Source organism: Saccopteryx bilineata, chromosome 2 (genome assembly GCF_036850765.1).
Source record: "Saccopteryx bilineata isolate mSacBil1 chromosome 2, mSacBil1_pri_phased_curated, whole genome shotgun sequence".
NCBI lineage: Eukaryota > Metazoa > Chordata > Mammalia > Chiroptera > Emballonuridae > Saccopteryx > Saccopteryx bilineata.
The window spans coordinates 6,055,366-6,076,530 of NC_089491.1; the positions used below are offsets into that span (position 1 = coordinate 6,055,366).

Genomic DNA, 21,165 nt, shown 5'->3' on the forward strand with positions numbered 1-21,165 from the left:
TAAGGTCTCTGGCTCAAGCAAGGGGTTACTCGGTCTGCTGAAGGCCCGCGGTCAAGGCACATATGAGAGGGCAATCGATGAACAACTAAGGTGTCGCAATGAGCAACAAAAATCTGATGATTGATGCTTCTCATCTCTCTGTCCCTGTCTATCCCTCTCTCTGGCTCTGTAGTAAAAAATAAAAAATAAAAAAAAAATTACTCACAAAAAGTAGGTGGATCAGGGAACATGCAGATACTCCAGGACTTTCAGCCTTTTGTTTAATGCATTTTCACCAATGAGATAAATGTTGGTTTTGCATCTTGTGCACAATCGAACAACTTTCTTTGACTTGTCGTTTGCTTCTCTGATGTTCTTGTTTAATTTTTAAAAAAATCAAATGCTTCTTTTTTTTTTATTGCTTCATTTTGAAATATCCCCTAATTCTTGTGAGCAGTGTATTAAAAGCGTTTGCATCTCTTGAGAGCGGAATTAGCAGATTTTACAAGCATGTCCTTCGGGCCCTCAGACCCTCTTGAGGGGGTCTGAGATTTAAGACAATTCCATCATTTTGCAAGTGTGGGAGGAAACAATCATTTAAGCTATTTGCTGAAAGAGCGAAGCCCTGATACCAAAACCACAAAGAACACACAGGGAGACTCTCGCTTGCTGGTCACACATACTGAAATGAGATGCACAATGCCTCAAGGAGACGCGGGCCAACAGAACCCAGCGGAGTCTCACAGGAGCATCCACCACGACCCGGCAGGGCTCACGCGAGGGATGTGGAAAGAGTTCGAAACAAGGAATCCAGCAACAGGTCAACAGGAGACCATCTCAGCACAGCCAGGAAGTCACTGGCTAAACTTCAGCACCCATCCATCCCCGGCTGGGCTGTTGTTTTTTCTGTTTTGGGGGAGTTTTTGTTTTGCTTTACACCTTTAGGAAATTAGGAAGGAAAACATCTCCGTCACCTGACGAAGGAAATCACACACAAGAGCCAACGTCACACGGCAGGGTGTGATCCCAGCAGGACGAGCGTGGCTGCAGCCACCGCCAGTGTCCAGTTGTGTCCTGCGAGGTCCAGCTGGTGAACACCACGACACATTTCAAACAAGGGAAATCTTCGAAGGGAAAAGCGGAGACAGCGTTATAATTTGGACAGGCTGTGCTTGTCAACCTAGGAAACCCAAGACATTACACACACACACACACACACACACACACACACACACAGATAAAAAATAGAACCAGTTTTAAGGAAAAAAAAAACTTCAGTAAGAAAGTTGGAAGCAAAATAAATATATGAGAATGAACTGCTTTCCAATGTACGAGCAATACTCATTTGCAAAAAATGTAATGGAAACCAAATTCCTGGTCAAAATAGTAACAAAATATTTAGAAATGATTTTTTTTTTTTAAAGAAATGGGTGGAGAGAGAGAAAAAAAACCTTTAAATTTTTACTAAAGGAAGTAAATCTGTGAACAAAGGAAGAGGCATGTGTCTTTGATGGAAACAATTGAAATTATTTAAAAGTGATCATTTTTTCTGCAATCAAGATTTAAGACAATTCCAAGCAAAATCACGGTCCGATTTTTCGGGAAGTTGATTGAGTTTTTCTATTTTTCACTGGAAAGAAGAAATGTTCAAGAATATTTTTCATGTGAAGAAGATGAACGAAAATAATATAAATAAGAACTGGCTTCAGTCGCTCTGGACATGAGGCCCCTTAAGACTAAAAGTCAAAGAACTGTACCCCACTGTAGTAAAGTTGTTTCCCACGTGGTGTGAGCTAACAATGCTAAAACCACCACACATGTGTGCGAGGAGGGAGCAATCAAGTGAATGAATGGCCGGGGGTGGGAGCCAAGTTTGTCACTGTTGGGATGGAAGGTTAGAGATAAGAAAGGGGAGGAGGTTAGAATGATCCAGAGAGTAATAAATTAGAGCCGGTATGATCTCATCATGTTCAGCTTAACAGGGACACAGACGGTTACACATAGAAATACCTATAAATCCAGCTAGAGACTCAGGTTAGCTACACGACCAGCATCTCCTGGCTCTGTCAGCCAAGGTTCTAGACCCAAGGACACACCTAGAAGCAAAGAGCACGCCTGGCACTCAGATCCTAGGTTCTAGCACCATTCTTTAATAAAAGGAACCAGGGCGCCTTGGAGAAAGTGCTAATTCCAGGACAGGGCAGGACATTTATAAGATGCTTCTGGAGCAACTCGTCATGCCAGCAAGAAAGTGCTTAAGAAAATATACAAGGGGGTGATTAACAGAGGCACACGGGAGCCAACAGAAAGAACTTCCCGTGACCACAGTTGGAAAATTTTGAGCAATTAAATAAATAAAGTAGTACTAGATAATAGCCCAAAGTATAAAATAAATATCCATGATCCATACTGATTATATATATGATATATATACATATATATATCAATATATCATATATATATATGATTGAATAAATAAATAAATGAGAAAAGAGACAAGTCCCTCATATGGAAGGATGCTGAATGATTTATACAGATACTCTGCCTCAATAAGTGGGGCCAACTCCCTGCTCATGTAGGGGCTGCCCACAGTGACTTTCTTCCAAAGACGACACTTCACAGTAGAGACACCTGATGACCTCAGCCAGGTGATCAAAGTCAACATCAACAGTGATAAGTCATATTAGCAATATGTGCCCTTGACATGACGTGTTGAACGGCCTTCTTCCTCTCTGGCCTTTGTCCCCTTACCCAGTCTAGCCAGAGAAACACATCAGACTGATCACAACTGAGGGACAGAATATCAGCGCAATACTGGTCAAAACTGTCCAGGTCATCAAAACCTCTGAGAGACTGTCACAACCAAAGGGAGCCTAAGAGGACACGACAACTAAATGTGACGTGGGACCCTGCATGGGATCCTGGGACAGAAAAATGACCTAAAGGAAAAACTGAAGAAATGTGAATAAAAGAATGAACTTTAGTTAATAAAAAACAGCTGTATCGGTCTTTTAATTGTGCTAGATGTACTATAATAAGGTCAGATGTTAATAACAGGGAAAATTGGCTATGGGGTATATGGAAACTTTCTGTACTGTCTTTGCAATCATTGTATAAATCTAGAGCTGTTCTAAAATTTAAAGTTTACTAAATTTTTACACCCTCAACTGGTGAGTGGAGGAAGCCAGGCGAAGGAAGGAAACCCTACTGTTTGCGACAACTCGGACGGCAGCATACTAAGTGAGGCAGGCTGGCAGAGAAAGACGGACACTGTGTGATCTCACTTACCTGCGGAATCTGGAAAGCTGAACTCATGGAAACAGCCATGGGAGAGACGGAGAGATGTTAGTCAAAGGGCACACACTTCCAATGATAAAGTGGCTAAGTCCCGCGGATCTAACGCACAGCATGGTGACGCTGGCTAATGACACTGTGCCATATACTCGCCTGTTGCCAAGACAGTAGATCTTAAACGTCCTCCCCAGAGAAAAGACACGGTCATTATGCGACGGGATGGAGGCGTTAGCTAACACTATGGTGGTAATCACTTTGCGATTTTATAAGCCTGCAAGGCAACACCTGGCAACACTGTTGAACAAGTCCAACAGTCAATATGTCAATATCTCAAATGAAATGGGGGGGGGATTTTTTGAGAAAAAAGGAACACAAGGAAGGGTTTGCCCTATTAGCAGATATGATAAAGCCAGATAATGAGTATAACATGCTCCCGGCAGAAGACCCATCATGTCATGGGGCGGAATGGAAAGCCCAGATAAATTCCTAACAGAGAAAGTAATCTGGGATACAGGCAGGATGTAAATAAATGACAAAGAAAGAATTATTCAACAAAATGTATCTGACCAATTAATTTTCCCATTCAAAAAGAAATATGTTTTATTACTTTCCACACCATGCATTGACATTTTAAATTCCAGGTTAAAGAATTAAATACAAGAAAAATAAAAAAAACAAATGAGAAAACTTAAAATATGTACCCAACTGATACTGTGATTAAAAAAAAATTTTTTTTTCCTAAGCGTGAAAGTGAAGAAATTACAAAGGGAAAAAGTCAGCAGATTTCATGACATGTAAAACTTAAAGCATAAATACTTAAAACTTTATAACATCAGGAATGACGAACAATACTAAAAAGCCAACAACCAGGAAAAACACTAACCATATAACCAAAACCAGTTAAGATCATTGATATCAAAGTCCACATGCTGACTGATAAGAAAACCACTAAAACCCCCCTGGAGAAAGGAGCAGAGGAACTCACAATGTACCAAAGAAGAAATTCATACCCCGAACAATTTTGTGACACTTAGAAACCTAGTGAACCTCACTAGCTATGAAAACAAGAAGATAACATTTTCCATCTTTTGAATTAGGGAAAAAATGTTTTTATCCTAATCCCCAACATTAGGGACAACGTCTCTGAGACGGCCCCTCAGATGCGTCTGGTCGAAGTCTCAACTCCCAAAACAGTCTGCAAAAACAATCTGAAGAGTCGCCCACCCACTCCGTTTGTTAAAAATGTCCTGAGAATTCCACTTATAGAAACTCAATCCTACAAAACACCAGTCAAAGATGCAGAAAAAGATTTACCCATGAGAGTGCCTTTTACAATATTTTAATAGAGAAAAACTGCAAACAATCTTAAGTTTTCAGCCAAAATGAAATCATTAGCAAAATTCTAACTCTGTAGTTAGGGAACATTCCACTTCTTCTTTCATTTAAGTATTTTAAAAAGTCTTTCCAAAGGACAGGTCCTGTTTTATCTCCAAGTGAGTGCAGTCCGGAACCACTGATATTTGCCCTGAAAAGATGGGTCCTGGGTGGGGGGTGGGGGGTGAGGACAGGGGTTTCCTTTAAGAAAGCCCTCCAGGCATGCCGCCCTGGGGGGCCTGACCCACCAGCTAAACCCCGGGTTCTCAAGCTCCTCTTCTACCAAAGGGATTCCATTGGCTGATTCAAAAGACACAGGAAAATCTAAGCCACAGCGCCAATCCCTGCTCAGAACCCTCCAGCAGCTGCTCACAGCCCATAGAAGGAAATCTAAGTGCTCCAAATCCTCAGTCCCCAAGTCATAGCCCAGACAGAGCTGGCCTCCCCCTACGTTCCCATTTCACCCCCCTACACCGGGGCTCCCACACACACCTGCCCCTACATGTCAGCCAGCACCCAGCAGGCTCAGGAAGCTCGCTGTGACCCCAGCACCTAGCATCGGCCAGGGATGTGCACAGAAGCTGACAGACATTACTCGGGCTCCCTCGGAGAGCCCCGGGGGAGTCCCCTCCCTTGCTGAGCTGGCACCTGAGTCAGCATGTGACACTTTCCACTTTCCACTCTCCGCCTGTCCTGTCTCCAGCAGGCTGCTGGCTCCTTGGTGTGAACCCTGCCTCCTTCACCTGGTAGCCTCACAGAGCTGTGCACACAGCAGGGGCTCAATGAAGGCTGAGGTCCCTACCCCCAGGCCTAGACCTGGGGGTATCTGTAGGGAGGGTGATTTGGGGGACAGGGGAGGAGGCTTGGGTTTCCTGCTTCAAAGAGGACGGAGGGAAGGCTGGGGGGATGGTGCACCCGCTCAGCACCCAGAGAGGATCCAGAGAGGACGGGAGAGGTTGGGGCTGGACAGTGGGCTTGGGGAAGCCGATGGTCATAGAGAAGGCAGTGAGGACAGCCCTCGGGAGCCCCAGCCTGGGCCCCAGGACATGAGGTCTGGTTCCAACAGGCTGCTATCCTGCCCTGCAACCGCAGCCAAGCGTTTCAGAGACAAATTACATCACCCTGGCAGGTGGCCTTGGCTAAGTCCCATCCAGGTCCTGAGCCTCAGTTTCTCCAACTGTAAGAGAAGGGGGTGCACATTATCTGTAACCTCTCAAAGTGACGCCATCGGAAGTCCAAGAATGAGCCAGAAAGAGCATGGGGGTGGGTGGGAGTATGACCTGTGTCTGAGCTGAATGAAGCCTAGGACACACCTCACATCCTCACAACTCCCCCAACCTTGCTGCCCCCTGACCTGCGGTGGGAGCTGTCTTTTTGATGTTCCCGGAAATATCACTCTAGATCCCTGGCTCTGGGCTTTCGGCTTCAGGACGCTAGGGAACCCAGGACTCCTGGAAGCTGAGGGGGGCCCCACACTCAGCCTGAGCACCATTGCCCGTTTCTCCAATATCTGTAATATGTTGTGATTTTAAAAAGGCAAATTCTTCAAAAAGGGCTGGCTAGCTTGTATAGCCCTGAGTCACCGAGTAATTTCTCAGCACAAGAACACTTTACAGAACAATTTTGCAAGGAAACTGCCTTTTCTTTTTTCTTTTTTTTTTTTTTTGGCTTTATAGAGTTATCCTTCTATATAAAAAGGTGGGTAGATGGTGAGATGCGATAAAGCAGACAGTAAAATATTAATCGTAGGATCTAGGAGGTGGGCAGGCAGGTGTTCCACGTACTCCCTCTCCCCACCCCCATTGTGCTAGAAGTCTGAATTTTTCTATTAAATGCTGGAGAAAAAGCAGTGCTGTTACTCGGAGGCTTGAGAATCATTCTCAACAGCGGTTTTTCCTGCAACTCCCCACAGTGGGGTCTCCCAGGGACCCTTTTCAAAGGCATGTCCCTAACACTGAGCTGAAAGTTAGGGGCTGTAGACGACCAGGTGTTGGGGGTGGGTGCCAGGCTGGGAGCACAGGGCGGTGGAGGCCACCTGGCTCTCCGGCCCCGGAGCTGCTGTTTTACTTAAAAAAACAAGTAAAGGGGGCAAGATACAGCAGGTGAGTTCACCGGCCTCTGAGGGCTCTTCAGGCCTCTGAAACCCGCGCTGAGAGCGAATTCTAAGAAGTAACACAAAGTAAACACGCGAACCCCGCAAAGGCTCATCGCGCGCCAGGCTCGGGTCACGCGGTGCCTTATTTCAGCATCTCAGCAAGTTTTGGAGGCAGTTCTCTCACCGCATTTCATATACGGGGAAACTGAGGCTCAGAAAGGTTTGACCACCTGCCGAATTAGCACAGCCAGGAGGTGGCTACGCAGCGAATGAACGCAGGGTCCCCCAGTTCTCTGTCACTCGCCTGACTTTGCAAGACAGAAAGCGCGGGAGAGGGGTCAGCAGGTTCCCAGGGAAGGAAGAGAGGGCTGCAAGGGCTGCCCCAGGTGCCCGGGGTGCCGCAGCGGGTATGTGTGGTGGAGGCGCCCCCGCCCGCCCCGCCGCCACGCAGCGCGGGGGCGTCCAGGTGCGCCGGTGTTGCAATCGCGAGTGGGCGGGCAGGTAAGCGCCGTTCCAGGGCACCGTACGGAGTCACAACCTAGGTGGTGGAAGGGCACCAGCAGAAACGCTACCTGGATCGTGGAAGGGCACCAGCGCGTAATTGGCGATGGCCTGGCTGTGGTGACTCAGGCTGCGCTCCAGAATACGCGAGGCGCCATCCATCACCTGCATCAGGTCGTCCCACATGGAGCCGGTTACGTCGAAGACGATGGCCAGGGTCGCGTCCCCCGTGGTCGGGGACAGCGCGGTCCCGGGCGCGCCGTCCGCCGCCGCCGCCGCGGAGACGGCCAGCAGCAGCCACGGGAGCAGCGCCCGGGGCACCATGCTGAGCGCGGCCCACTGGCTTCAGCAGCTGCGGCGGAGGCGCAGATCGTGGAGAGCGCGGCCGTCCCGTGCGCTCGGCGGCCGCCCGGCGTGCGGCTGCAGCGCTGCGCCTCGCTCCGTCGGGCCGCGGCCGGTGCGCTGCGGACAGGAGCTCGCCGCAGGGTCCCCCTGCTGGGAGCTGGAGGCGGGTCCTAGAGCCCACCCCGTTCAGGGTCACGGGCCCGCCTCCTCCGCTCCCCGAACCGTGACTCAAACTTTCCCGGCCCCACGGCTCCCCGGTCCAGACCCAGGGTTAGGGGAGGACGCGGGGCGGACCACGGAAGGGAGCTGGGGCGGCGGCTCCGGCGGTGAGGGATGGAGATGCACCGGTCGCGCAGAACACCTGCGCCTCCCGACGTGCGCGGGGCGGCAGAGGCAGCGAAGGGAGGCGGCAACGCGACAGCCTCTGTCCTGGAGGCCAGGCCGCAGCGGAGGCTGGCTTTGTTGCTCCCTCCACCCAGCTCCCTAAATGCCCCACCCCACCCCACCCCTTCTCAGCCCTCCTCTCACGGGAACTCCAATGCTTTTTCTTTCCACAGGGATCTGGGCTTCCCAGCTGCTGTACTTATTATTATAATCAAGCACCACGCTTTGAGCACCTTCTGTGTGCTAAGTGTTTTCACACGGTTGTTATTTCCTCTCACGCTCGCTGCAACCCTAGAGGGAGGCACTAACGCTAAAAACCCATTTTACAGATACACCGAGGCCCATTTACAAACTGAGGGTAAGCCCAAAGTCACTGAGCTCTCAGGTGGCTAGGAATAGAAGCTAGATCTGAGAAGATCCCAAAACGCCAGCTTCTGCTGCCTTCCCAATGCTGTAAGATATTGTCAGAGGTCATCTGGTGACTCCAGAGGATGGGGGATGCTCCCCCTGCCCGTCTCATGCACTGCCTCAGAAGGTTCTGGGACACGTGAGATGCCATTGGTGCTCCCTGGCTCTGTCTGACCATCCCCTCCCTAACACTGAGCCCTTCTGCCATCATTACTATCTCAGGTTGTGCTCTCCTGGCTTATTGCCACCATCGGCCTCTCTCCCCATTGGCCTATGGGCCCCTTGAGGCCCCTGGGTCTGTGTCTTTCTTGGCTTCCCCCCTCCCCGTCACCCCCCAGTTCCCAGCCCAGTCCCTGGCACATGGTAGGGACTTTATCAAATGCTGCCTGAACAAAGAAGAGAAGCTTCCGAGGGCCTGCCTGGCTTTGAGAGCCGTGGGGACCAGGCAGTTTGCCCCCCTCCGACCCCTCAGCCCCTCCTCTGAGAAGACCAGCCTCCCAAGACAGGGACAGGCAGCCCCGCAAACATGGCTGAGGGCTCTGGGTGTGTGATTGGGGGGTGAAGAGGGGAGACTTCTCCAGCCCTTGCCCCTCCAGACCCCCAACCAGGAAGGCCCCACAACTACGTCCTGCCTCCCCTTTCTCCTCAGTTCATGCCCACCTCTGGGGCTGCTTGGCACCTTGCCCTGTGACCCAATAGCCTCTTGTTGACCCTTTGACTAGCACCGATCACACTGTCACCAGTGTCATCCCTGTAAGGCTGCCCCTCCCACCCCAACTGTGAGCTCTGGAGCCGAGATACCCGGTGCCTGGCACACGGTAGGTATACAAGGAAGGAATGCCACATGGGTGGGTCAGCAGATGTCAGAGAAGCCTGGTAGCTGGGCATTGTTCCTGGTGGGGGGAGACCACACACATCCTCCGAGACTCTGTCCTAGACGGGGCAGGCCCATGTGTAAGCAGGGCCGTGGTCGGAAGAAAATGGTCTCCCTGGAGCTGCCTGTCTCACAAGATACGAGCAGAACCAAGTGCCCAGACCCAGGTAAGAGTGGAACTCACAGCCAAGCTCATGAGAGGCTGAGTCACCTGTACTTCTGGACACTGGCTCTTTAAATCTCCTTGGGCTAAGGCCATAATTGGCCCCAGGTTCTGGGCAGGGCTGGGCCAGCTGTTAGAGAGAGAAGAGAGGCCCCAGCTGTGGAAGGCAAAGGCAGACAGGAGCCAGGAATTAGGCAGGGCTCACAGACAGTGACATATCAGGCACAGTACAGGGGACCTTTGAGGACAAACAAGTCCTTCAATCGTTCGCTCCACAAACACTGGCTGAGCCCAGGTCGGGTGTCAGGCTCTCTGCTAGGCACTGTTGGGTGTGGAGGCACATACAGATGTGCAAGACGTGCTTACTACCTTGGGGAGAAGAGACACGTAAACAAATCATTCCAAGTCAGTGACATAAGCGTTAATAGAGGAATTACCAAGAGCTCGGGGAGCTCAGAGGAAGGATGTCTGTGCCTAAAGGGTCAGAGGAGGCCACAGAGTGATCCAAGAAGCCTTCAGGAACAAGAGGGGAAGGGCATTTGAGGAGCGGGAACAGCATGTGCAAAGGCAGGAGGACAGGAGCGACCTGCTGCCAGCCCAGCGAGACTAGGGGTCGTTAGCAGAGCAGAGGACAAAGGCTAGCTCTTGAAGGACCTTCTCTTGTGAAGGGAGTGGGATTTCTCCAAAGGCACCGGGGGACTAGGGAAGAATTGCGGGTGGGGGGAGCCACCTGATCCAATTTGCATTTCAGAAAGATCACAGGAGCCAAAGTTCAAAGGGTAGACCTTATAGATGCCAAGAATCCATATACCTACTCTCCGAGGACGGCTTAAGAGCAGCGCTGGCCCCAAAGAAAGTGAGATGCTTCTCATCGGCTGATCCCAAGGGCAAGTGGACCATGACTGGTCCTGAGACAGTCCTGTGACCTAGCGCAAGGCACTTCCCTCTCTGGCCCTTTGCTTCCCCATTGGTAGAATTATTTGAAGTGAACAGGGCTAACGAGATGACCTTCCATGGTTCCTGCAGCCTCACCGCCCTAGAACCACTGCCAGGGTCCCTTGGAGATACAGGTAGGATGTGACAGACCATCTGAGCTCATCATAGCAAAGCTGCCTCCAGTTGCCATGGAAGGGAGCCTTGGGTGGGCACCACCAACCACCCAGGGCGGCCAGGGGTGCTGCCCCAGGCCTGGGCCTCTCCAGGTGCTCAGTGCTTCCCCAGGATGTAACCATGGCGAGCACTGAGCAGGATCACCAAAGGCCCAGAGAAAACACAACAAAGCTCATCAATTCCCGTCCCACCAGCTCGGCTCGCCAGGCCACCTGGGAGCCCGTTTTTTGAACTCAAGACAACCCACATTTTTCTCCTGCTTCCAGCAGAGTGGTCTCAGAGGAGTCGTTTGTTTCCTAACATGCCACATGTTTGCTATGGAGAGCGCCATGGGCCTGGCCCGTCCACTGAGAGAAAGCCTGCGTGTTGTTGCTCACGCCACCGCTCTCGGCCTTGGCTTGGAAACCCAGGCCTGTCCTCTCTGTCGACACTGAGGATCCCAGCCCAGCTGAGGGGCTGGATCAGAACCCAGCACCTGGCCTATCGAAGACAGGTGGCCCCTCCCGACCAGTGGGTCTTTCTCAGGCTTTCTGCATGCCTCGTGCCCGAAGTGCATCCTGGTCTGGGCCACGTGAGGTCCTCTGAGATTCCCTCAACCACCGCCCACCACGTCCCACCCAGCCCCCTGTCTGAGGGAATCTGCTGTTTCTCCCAAGTAAGAAAACTGACGAACAAAACAGAAACAGAGGCGTGGACACAGGGAACAGACTGACAGCTGTCGGAGGGGAGGGAGTCTGGGGACAGGATGAAAGAAGGTGAAGGGATTAGCCGAAAACATGTAGACATAACACAGAGACCCAGCCTAACAGCCAGAGGGCAAGGGGGTGGGGCAAGGTGGAGGTGGGCGGGCAGAGGGGCGGGGAAATGGGGAAGGAAACACCTTGCTGGGGTGGAGGGTGTATGATGCAGGGTGCAAATAGCGCTTCAATGAGTTGTACCCTTGAAACCCATATGGTTTTGCAAACCAATGTCACCCCAATAAATTCAATTAATTTTAAATAATTAATTAGTGGTTTGTTTAGATTTTATTTATTTTTGAGAGAGAGAGACGGAGAGAGAGAGACAGAGAGAGAGAGACAGAGAGAAGGGGTGAGGGACAGAAAGCATCAACTCCCATATGTGCTTTGACCGGGCAAGCCCAGGGTTTCGAACCGGCGACCTTAGCGTTCCAGGTCGATGCTTTTACCCACTGCTCCACCACAGGTCAGGCCATTTAATTAGTTTTTAAAAAACAAATGCTGATGGTGGGAGCCCTGACCCAGTCCTTACCGGGTACCAGCCAGAGCCTCACAGCCTTGTTTCTCTTCCCTAGGAAAGAAGGAAAGAGTGAAGTGAGGGCCCTGGAGGACAGGACCAGCAGGGGGTCAAAGGCACTTCCGGACAAACAGCCCGGGAAGAGCTACTGAGGACAGGCAGGAGGGGCCAGGAAGTTCCTATCAGCACCACCAGGAGAGGGCTCCGGGCAGCCACGCCCCCCAGTGATTTACTGCTGAGCCCTATCCCTCGGTGGGACCAGCCTCCAAATCACATGTACCATAAGGAATGGCTTGGGACTGTCCCAAGAAATATTTGAGCAGCTCAAGAGACACAGGAACTGTTTTCTCATCCTCATGTTTTCAAAAACAAACAATTAAAGTAGCTCACTCAGAGCCAGCAGCCGAGAGCTGCTCCCCACCACCCAGACTTGGCCCACCATCGTCCCCCCACAACCCCCTCCTCGCTGGAGCTCACGTGTCACTGAGCCCCTGATGCTGTCGTTGGCAGAGAAGGAGCCAGCCTCCTAGCAGGTGGTTGTTGCTCACTGCGATGTAACAGTGAGCCTTGTTGTCATTTACGGCCGTGATGTCACCTTTACCACGGCCATCGGTGGCTGGCAAGGATACCCAGAGTGAGTTGAGGTTGACTGTCCTTTTTATTCTTTCTCCCATAATGAAAAATTCCATTGAATTGCTTGCTACATTGTGGCAGACCCTGTTGGCTTCCCACCCTAAAGCCCCGCCCTCACACTTCCTGGAGAGCCCGGCTTTGCTCCCGCTTTCTGGTTCAGGTGTCCAGTTCTTCTTCCATGTGACTTGAGGGAGGGTGACCCTCTCCTGCCTCTAAGGGAAGTCCTGATGAGCCAGGTTACCCCTGGGTGGGGAAGGGGCACTGAATGCGTTCTGGCCAATGGGACACGAAGGAGCGTGTGCTAGTGCGTCTCCAGAAGAGATACAAAAGAGCAAAGTCAGAGGAGGCCCACGACCTGATCTGTAGTCTCACTCTGAAGCAGCAGTAACTGCGACAGCAGGGACAGGCGTTAGGAAAGACAGATGAGCCAATAGAACAGAGTCCAGAAATATATCTGCACACACGTGGGTGATTGATTGACAGGTGCCAATGGGGCAAGGAAAGCCTTTTTGAGGAACGGTGTTGGAACAGCTAGACATCTAGATAGAAAGACAACGAACCGGAATCCTTACCTCACACCACACACCAAAACCAATTCGTGATGGTTCACAGGCCTAAGTGTAAAAGCTCGACTATAGAGCTTCTAGAAAAAGAGACACAAGGAAGAGAGAGCCTCCATTCTTCCACCTGGCGTGTCTGCGTGGGACCCCTGGAATAGCGCAGTCTGAGACCAGGAGGAAGCCAGGCTGACGAGAAGGGAAAACAGAAGAGGGGAGAGCTTTGGAGCAGCCCGCAGGCGGCTTTCTTGTCATGCGCGACAGCCAGGACTCGGGTTGTCAGGCCAATAGCGTTCTCAGGGACACGGGCCTGCCCTTGCGTCTCTCCCTCGTGTGGGTACCGTCTCACACACATTTTTACGAAGGCAGCAAACCAAAAAACCAAGTACAGTCTTTTTCATGAGTAATTCAAGGGAATTCAAACAATTTTTTCTCTATCTAGGCTTTTGTATTGCATTGACTTTGGAATTCAAGCCCTGGGGAAGGGACTGAGGTCCCCTGAGGAGAAAGCTGTGATTGTCCACTGCAGGAAGTGACCCACAAGAGTGTCCCAAAGGACAGACAGCGCTCCTGACTCCGTCTCCTTCATCCCCCAGCCCTAGCCGAGCACCTGGCACAGAGTAGGGGCTCAATAAATAGTGGAAGACTAGAACAGTGAAAGCCCAAGATAAGCCCACAAGCTTAACCAGTACAATTAAAACCCCGTAAGCTACGGGTTAACTCACACTCTCCTGTCGTCTGAGTAGTCTGACCCAGGTGTTTGAAGAACACGGTCAGAAATGGACAGTCTTTGTCTTGGGGACAGAGTCGTGAAAACCAGCAATTCTACAGGGCCCCAAATCAGGACCCCTCGTGCCACAGCTCTGGTTCCCTCCCCACGGGGCACCTCTTCCTCTGTGCTAAGCAGCAACGACGAAGGCATTTACTCCCCAAGCCCCCGGGAGGCAGCGCTTGGCTCAGATGAGACGTCCTTAGCCCTTCCCATCAGAACATTAGCTTGGACTGTTCAGCAGACTGGCTCATGTCAACAAAAGATCCCGAGAGTCTGTCTCCAAGGTAATGGAAGTGACACATGACAGCCAGGAGAAATCGCTGCAAAGCCTTCGACGCTGCTGGGCTGTCATGAGCAGGGCAGTGGGCGTGTCCGGCGGGGCAGCCGCTGCGAAAGCAGTCGGGTGGTTCCTCAGCGATTAAAGACTGACTGTAAGGCCCAGCACTTCCCCTGCTAGGCAGATACCCCAAAGGACTGAAAACAGCTCTTCACACAAAAATGTGTACACCGGCCCTGGCCGGTTGGCTCAGCGGTAGAGCGTCGGCCTGGTGTGCAGGAGTCCCGGGTTCGATTCCCGGCCAGGGCACACAGGAGAGGCACCCATTTGCTTCTCCGCCCCTCCCCCTCTCCTTCCTCTCTGTCTCTCTCTTCTCCTCCCGCAGCCGAGGCTCCAATGGAGCAAAGATGGCCCGGGCGCTGGGGATGGCTCTGTGGCCTCTGCCTCAGGCGCTAGAATGGCTCTGGATGCAACAGAGCGACGCCCCAGAGGGGCAGAACATCACTCCCTGGTGGGCATGCCGGGTGGATCCCAGTCGGGCGCATGCGGGAGTCTGTCTGCCTCCCCGTTTCCAGCTTCGGAAAAACGAAAAAAAAAAAAAAATGTGTACACCGATGCTTACGGCAGCATTGTCCCCGAGAGCCAAAAGGCGGGGACAACCTGAATGTCCATCTCAGACGAGTGGATAAGCAAATGGTGGTCAGTCCATACAACAGAGTATCATTCAGCAACAGACAGGAAGGAGACACGCTACCATATGGGTGAACCGTAGAAACATCGTGGGAAGTGAAAGGAGCAGACACAAAAGGCCACCCGAAGAGAATCCGGAATGACCCAGAATGTGAAATCGGCAAGTCCATAGAGACAGAAAGCAAACTCAAGGTTACCCGGGGTGGGGGGGGGGGTAGGAGGGAGTGGGGAGAGACTGCCCGTGGGCCTTCTTTTGGGGTAATAAGAATGTTCTGGAACTAGACGGTGGAGATGGCTGCACAACATTATACATGTACTCAAAGTCACGGAACTGTACACTTTAAAATAATTTAAGTGGTGAAGTTTATGTTATGTGTATTTCACTACAATTCAAAAGAAAAGGGCAGGGCGTGGCCGCCTAGGGAGAGTGGGTAGAAAACCAGAGTAAGGCATTCCCAGTGACCAGGGGACCTGGGGGGGCCAGCTGGGGGCCCCTCTCCCCCTCCGAGTGAGGCTGAGCCCAGCCCCTGCCGTGGGGGGATGGGTTCTCCCCACACCCTGCACCCCTGTCCCCAGTCTCCTTTAACTTCCCACCAACTCAACTACCCCTCAAAATCTCCACTGAAAGGTGCAGTGTCACCCAGATGATGTCGTCAATCAAGAAAACAGACTGAGCCTTACAATTGCCCCATGACAGCTGACCTTTGATTAAAGCAGAGAATTACAAAAGGAATTAGATTCAAGATGCTTAAATTAATGGCGCCTGGAACTGCCTCCCAAGAAAGCCCATTTGGAAAATCTGAAGGAGAGAAATGAGGCTCCCCGGCCCAGACATCGGGCCGTGACCTTCTTAGCATGGAGAGTGGCCGCTTGCCAAGCGCGAAGATTTATGGGGTGGACTGCAATACAAAGGAGATCTGATTACTTCTCCTCTGACGCTTAATGAAGGCAGACCAACCTCGCAGGAACCAAAAAGCCTCAGGAGCAAAGTGGTTAGTGGTTGCTGCGCCCATCGTTCAATTTATACCCCGTCGTGTACGTTTGCTGTGCACGTGGGCCGCCCGCCGTGCTAAATGCCAGTTACTGCATTTTCTAGCCTCCCTTGCAGCTGACGCATGGGTGCATCAAATACACTGGTGCTGCTGACCTTCGGGTCCAGAGCCAGACACCGAGTTCCTGGCGTGGCGGGGGGCAGTGGTACCAGCCACAGCCTCTAGTGGTCAGGCGAGGGCTGTGTTGGAAGCACCCAGCATAATTCTCTAGCTCAAAGTGATCACCCAGCCGTGCTATTTGAATCAGCAAAAGTTAGCAGTTTTTGTTGCCTGCGATGAAGAAGGCCGCTCCAGTCCTTCCGGCACTGGGGAAGCGTCTCTGTTGCTTCTGGGGCGTTGGGACTCAAAGGTGAGGAATGGGGGAGCTGCCAGCAGCCCTGTCCCCCCCCCCCCCCCCCGCAGAGAGGAGGCCATCAGCAGTGGGGGAGAGCAGGAAGCCAGCAGAGGCACGAAGCAGAGAGGAAGAGAGAGAAGCCTGACGTCCTCTGACCCCCGGCTGCCCCGTCCTTTCTGTGGTGTAACTGTGTGAATGGATCACCTGTGTGAATGGATCACCCCTCTAGACTTGCTTAGGCTCCTTGGGGTTGGCTTTCCACCATTTCTAACAAAATTCCTCAACACCGAAGGCGGAGAAGCGTTGCTTTGTTCGGGAAGTGGCTTCCCGAGCCTTCCTCTTGAGATGGCAAATGACTCACGGTTAAAAGGAGCTAAGTCCCTGAGCATTGAGACACCATCCGTCAGCAGAACAGGGCAGTAGTGGTCAGCCAGCAAGCATTTAGGGGGTATCTTCCCAATGCCAGGTCCGGGCCTAGGCACTGTCACTGTGCGTGAGATGACCTGGTATCCAGCAAACACTCGCTCATCGCTGGGTACAGCAAGCCACTATTATCTTGGCTCTAATATCGCCTTCCCCCTCACAGCTCCCAGGGCCGGGGCAGGGAAGGGCTGGAGAAGGCCGGTGCCAGGTTTGGGATAGGTTGTTTCCCCTTTTCTCTTTTTCCAAACATCTCCAATGAAGTCTCCTCCCCACGTGATTCTCCCCTAGCTCTGCGAACTTGAAAAAGGTAAAAACATATTCTCTGATGACTGCCAGAGAACTGTGCTCACTGAGGGAGTTGATGACCTGCCCTTGGAGGAAGCAATCCACTTTCAATACAGTACTTTTCAAAGAACCAAGGAGTTCCCTGAATTCCAACTTGAAGCGTCCCTGCCAAGTCTCCCTTGCTGGCGTGAAGAACACAGTTCCGAACCTTCTGGGCCTGGAAGGAGAGAAAACCTACTCCTTGCAGCTCCTGTAGAGTGTCCCCCAAATTAGTGCATTGAACATGACAGATTGGCCTCTGTCCAACCTGCAGGCCCAGCTCGGCAAGACGTCACAGCCAAGAGAAACGCTAGGGCGCCTCAAAGCGTCAGCGTGAGGTCAGTCTTCTGGACTCCCTAACAGTCCCTTCCCCCACGTCTCCCGCACAGGCCCCTCCACCTCTCTTTTCCTCTCCCTCCTCCAGCTCGCCTCCCCCTTCCAAATCTATTCTTTTCTCCTTCCAATAGCAACGGGCTGTCCTAAAATGCTAAATGAGTGCTAGGCACATGTGCGTTTGGATATACATAGGTCTCGACTTAAACTCAACCATTAACCTTGAACACCCCTTGGGGAGCAAGGGCACTGGTGAGATTCAGGTTCATGCATGTCTGCCCCCCCAGACCATGCGATGAAGGACACCGATGCAGTGTGAGGACTCAGCCTCCTAGTGACCAAGCCATCTTGTCTTTCATAAGCGACATTTTGCCCCCTACTTGACCAATAGCTGCATAACGGTGATTCAGCCTCTCTCTGTCATTGGTAGAATTAGCAGACAGAAATCCAGCAAGCAGCTGGACCTGTGGTGGCCCGGTAGCTAGAGAGCCGACCTGGAACGCTGAGGTCGCAGGCTCGGAACCCCAGGCTTGCTCGTTTGTGGCACAAACGAGAAGCAACTATGCAACGTTTATGGCAAGAAAGACGGTATTAGAAAAGAAGAAAGGTATCAAACCCATAATCCAGGCTTCAACTTCAAGAAACTAGAAAAAGAAGATAAACTAGAAGTCCAAACCATAAGGAAGAAAACAGAGAATTGAAACTGATGAAGCCCAAATCAGAAAAATTGTAAAGAAAAACCGTGAAATCAGAGGTTGGTTCTTTGAAACAATCAACAGAATTAATGAACTTCTAGAAAAAATAAATAAATAAACTTCCAGCAAGACTTACAAAGGAGGGAGGGGGGACAGAAAGGAAGAGAGAGGGAGAGAGAGAGAGGGAGGGAGGGAAAGAGAGGGAGAGAGAGAGAGGGAAATGACCAATAGCAGGGATGAAAGAAGGGCCAGCACTACAGGCCACACAGACAGAAAGGGATGATAAGGGGAAAATCAGAACAACTCTGTGCACACAAACCCAATAATTTAGATGAAATGCACAAATCCTCCAGAAACTACAAAGTACAACTGCCCTAAAGTGGAACAGATACCCTGACTTGTGCTATATGATAAAGACATTGAATGTGAAGTTTAAAAACATTCCAGAAAGGAAGACTCCTCAGCCCGGATTATATACTAGTGAATTATACCGAACATCTAAAGAGGGACAAAACTCCACCCAGTAAAAGAAAAGGGAACGTCGACACAATAAATTATAAATAAAAAAATGAGAACATTTTGTACTCATTTTTTGAGGCCAAAATTATTTAACCTGATACCAAAACCAGATAAAAATGTACAATAAAAGAAAAACCACAGATCAGTATTTCTCGTAAACATAGAGGCAAGCCCTGGCTGGATAGCTCGGTTGGTTAGAGCATCATCCTGAAGCGCAGAGGTTGCCGGTTCAATCCCCAGTCAGGGCACATACAGGAACAGATAGATGCTCCTCTCTCTTTCTCTCTCTTCCTCTCTCTCAAAAATCAATAAAATAAACATTAAAAATATAGAGGCAAAAGTCAACAAAATAGTAGTAAACCAAATTTAGAAACTTATAAAAAGAATAATACACCAAGACGAGTCGGGTTTATCCCAGGAATGTAAGACTATTTCAATATTCAGAAGCAGGCAGTGTAACCCACCGGGCGGACAGCCTTCAGAAGAAAAGCCACATCATCGTATCAATTGATTCAGAGAAAGCGGCAGAACTCAATACCCATTCATGAAAAAAACGTCAGCGAATAGGAATGGAGGGGAATTCACTCAACCTGATGAATGGCATCTACAAAAAAAATTACGACACCTAACGCCATATTTAACGGGGAGAGACTGAGCACCTTCCCGGTAAGACTGGGAACACGGAAAAGGCGTCCACACTGACGTCCTCGTCAGCGCAACAAGGCCAGAAACGAAGGAGGGCATATACAGTAGGTGGGAAAGGGAGAAACAAAACCTCCCCTCTTTTCAGATGAGATTATTGTCAGAATAGGTCATTCAAAAGAATTTAGCCCCCAAAATATCCTGGAACTGAGAAATGAGTTTACCAAGGTGACAGGATAAAGGTCAACACACAAAAATCTACCTTACTTCTGTATAGTAATGAACAACTGGAGATCAAAAAATTATTTCTTGTCTGACCTGTGGTGGCGCAGTGGATAAAGAATTGACCTGGAACGCTGAGGTTGCCGGTTTGAAACCCTGGGCTTGCCTGGTCAAGGCACATATGGGAGTTGATGCTTCCTGCTCCTCCCCCTGTTCTATCTCTTTCCTCTCTTTTTCTCTCTCTCTCCTCTCTTTTTCTAATAAAAATGAATAAATAAATAAAAATCTTAAAAATTCTTTAAAAAGATTATTTCTTAAGCAATAGCATTTTACAATAGCTGCCCAGAATAGGTGCTACACTTAGGTATAAATCTAACAGAACAGCTACAGAATCCGTGCACTGAAAACTTCAAATAGCCGATGAAAGGAAGCAAAGGAAGTCTAAAGAAATGGGAAGACTGCTGGATTTATGGATTGGAAGATTCAGCAAAGTAAAGATGTCAGTTCTCTCCAGATTGATCATCTGTGGATTTAATGCAATTCTAATACAAATCCCAACAGGCTTTGAGACCTAGACAAACCGATTCTAAAATTTATACTGACAAGCAAAGGAGATACAATAGCCAACACAATCTTGTAAAAGAAGAATAAAGTGGAGGAACCAAGGCACTCAATTTTAAGACTTACTATACAGCAACAGTTATCAATCAATCGAAACAGTGTGGTACTGGTGAGGAAATAGTTACATAGATCAATAGGACAGAATAGAATCCAGAAGTAGGCACACATAATATGGCCAGTTGATTCTTGTCAACGGTCCAAAGGCAATTCAGTGGAGAAAGGATAATCTTTTCAATGAATGGCCTTAAAAACAATTGGATAGCTGTATGCAAAACCAAACAATAATTTTAAAAAAGAACCTTGACCTAAACTTCACATCGTATACAAAAATCAATTCAAATAGATCATAGAGCTAAACATAAAAACATAAAACTATTAAACCTTTAGAAAGAGGAAAAAAAAAGCCATGGCAGAACACATTCATGATCGAGGGATAAGCAATGAGCTCTTAGACACGCCACCAAAACCACAATCCATAAAACATAACTTATAAATTAGACTTCATCAAAATTAAAAATGTTTGCTCTGCAAAAGGCACGGGTAAGAGAATGGAAAGACCGCGAGGAAATGTTGTCCAGTCGCACATCTGACAAAGGACTTGTGCACAGAATGTGTAAAGAAACTCAACAATAAGAAAACGAACAAGTCCCAGAGGACATATGGGAGGCAAACGTTCAATACGTCTAATATCATTAGCCACTGGGGACACTCACAGCAAAGCCATCATGAGGTACACTACAGGCCTAGTAGGACAGCAAGGTAACGGTAAAAAAAAAAAAAAAAAAAAAAAGACTGACAATACTACATGGTAGTGAGGGTGTGGAGGAACTGGAAGTCTCACTAGTTACAGATGGAAATGAAAAATGACACAGCCACGCAGGAAAACAGTTGGGCAGTTTCTCAGGAAGTTAAACACACACCAGCTGTGAGGTCGGTTGGCAATGGGGGAAAGTCACATGGAGAACCAGGTCCGGGGACTTTGGCCGGAACCACCCACACCCATGCCCGCCAAAAGAAATGGCCCAGGAGCATTTTGAAGAAGAACAACTGTCTGTCAGCCAGTGAAATTTCGCCACCCACCACCACCCTACCAACTCTATAACTTACCCCCCACCACCACCACCAGAAGGCGCGACTTCCCTGGCCCCTGTCTCTTTCGGACCAGTGAACCTCACCCGGGAGTGCTCTTAAATAAAGCTTTTGCTTGTCCACACTTGGTGGCTACGACCTTCTTTCTTCCTCGGCGGAAAATACCTTACACCAGCGATATGACCTAACAGTCCCATTTTC

General features: G+C 49.9%; 1 protein-coding gene across 2 annotated transcripts in view; it reads right to left on the minus strand.

The window, feature by feature from the left end:
- Positions 1-7,672, minus strand: part of HMCN2 (hemicentin 2) — a 142,173-nt gene extending 134,501 nt beyond the window's left edge. For both annotated transcript variants that reach the window (XM_066255946.1, XM_066255945.1), the window contains exon 1: positions 7,315-7,672. In XM_066255946.1, the coding sequence (XP_066112043.1) occupies positions 7,315-7,567 (253 nt within the window). In that variant the 5' untranslated portion in view covers positions 7,568-7,672. The remainder of the gene's footprint in view (positions 1-7,314) is intronic.
- Between the last annotated feature and the right edge of the window lie 13,493 nt (positions 7,673-21,165).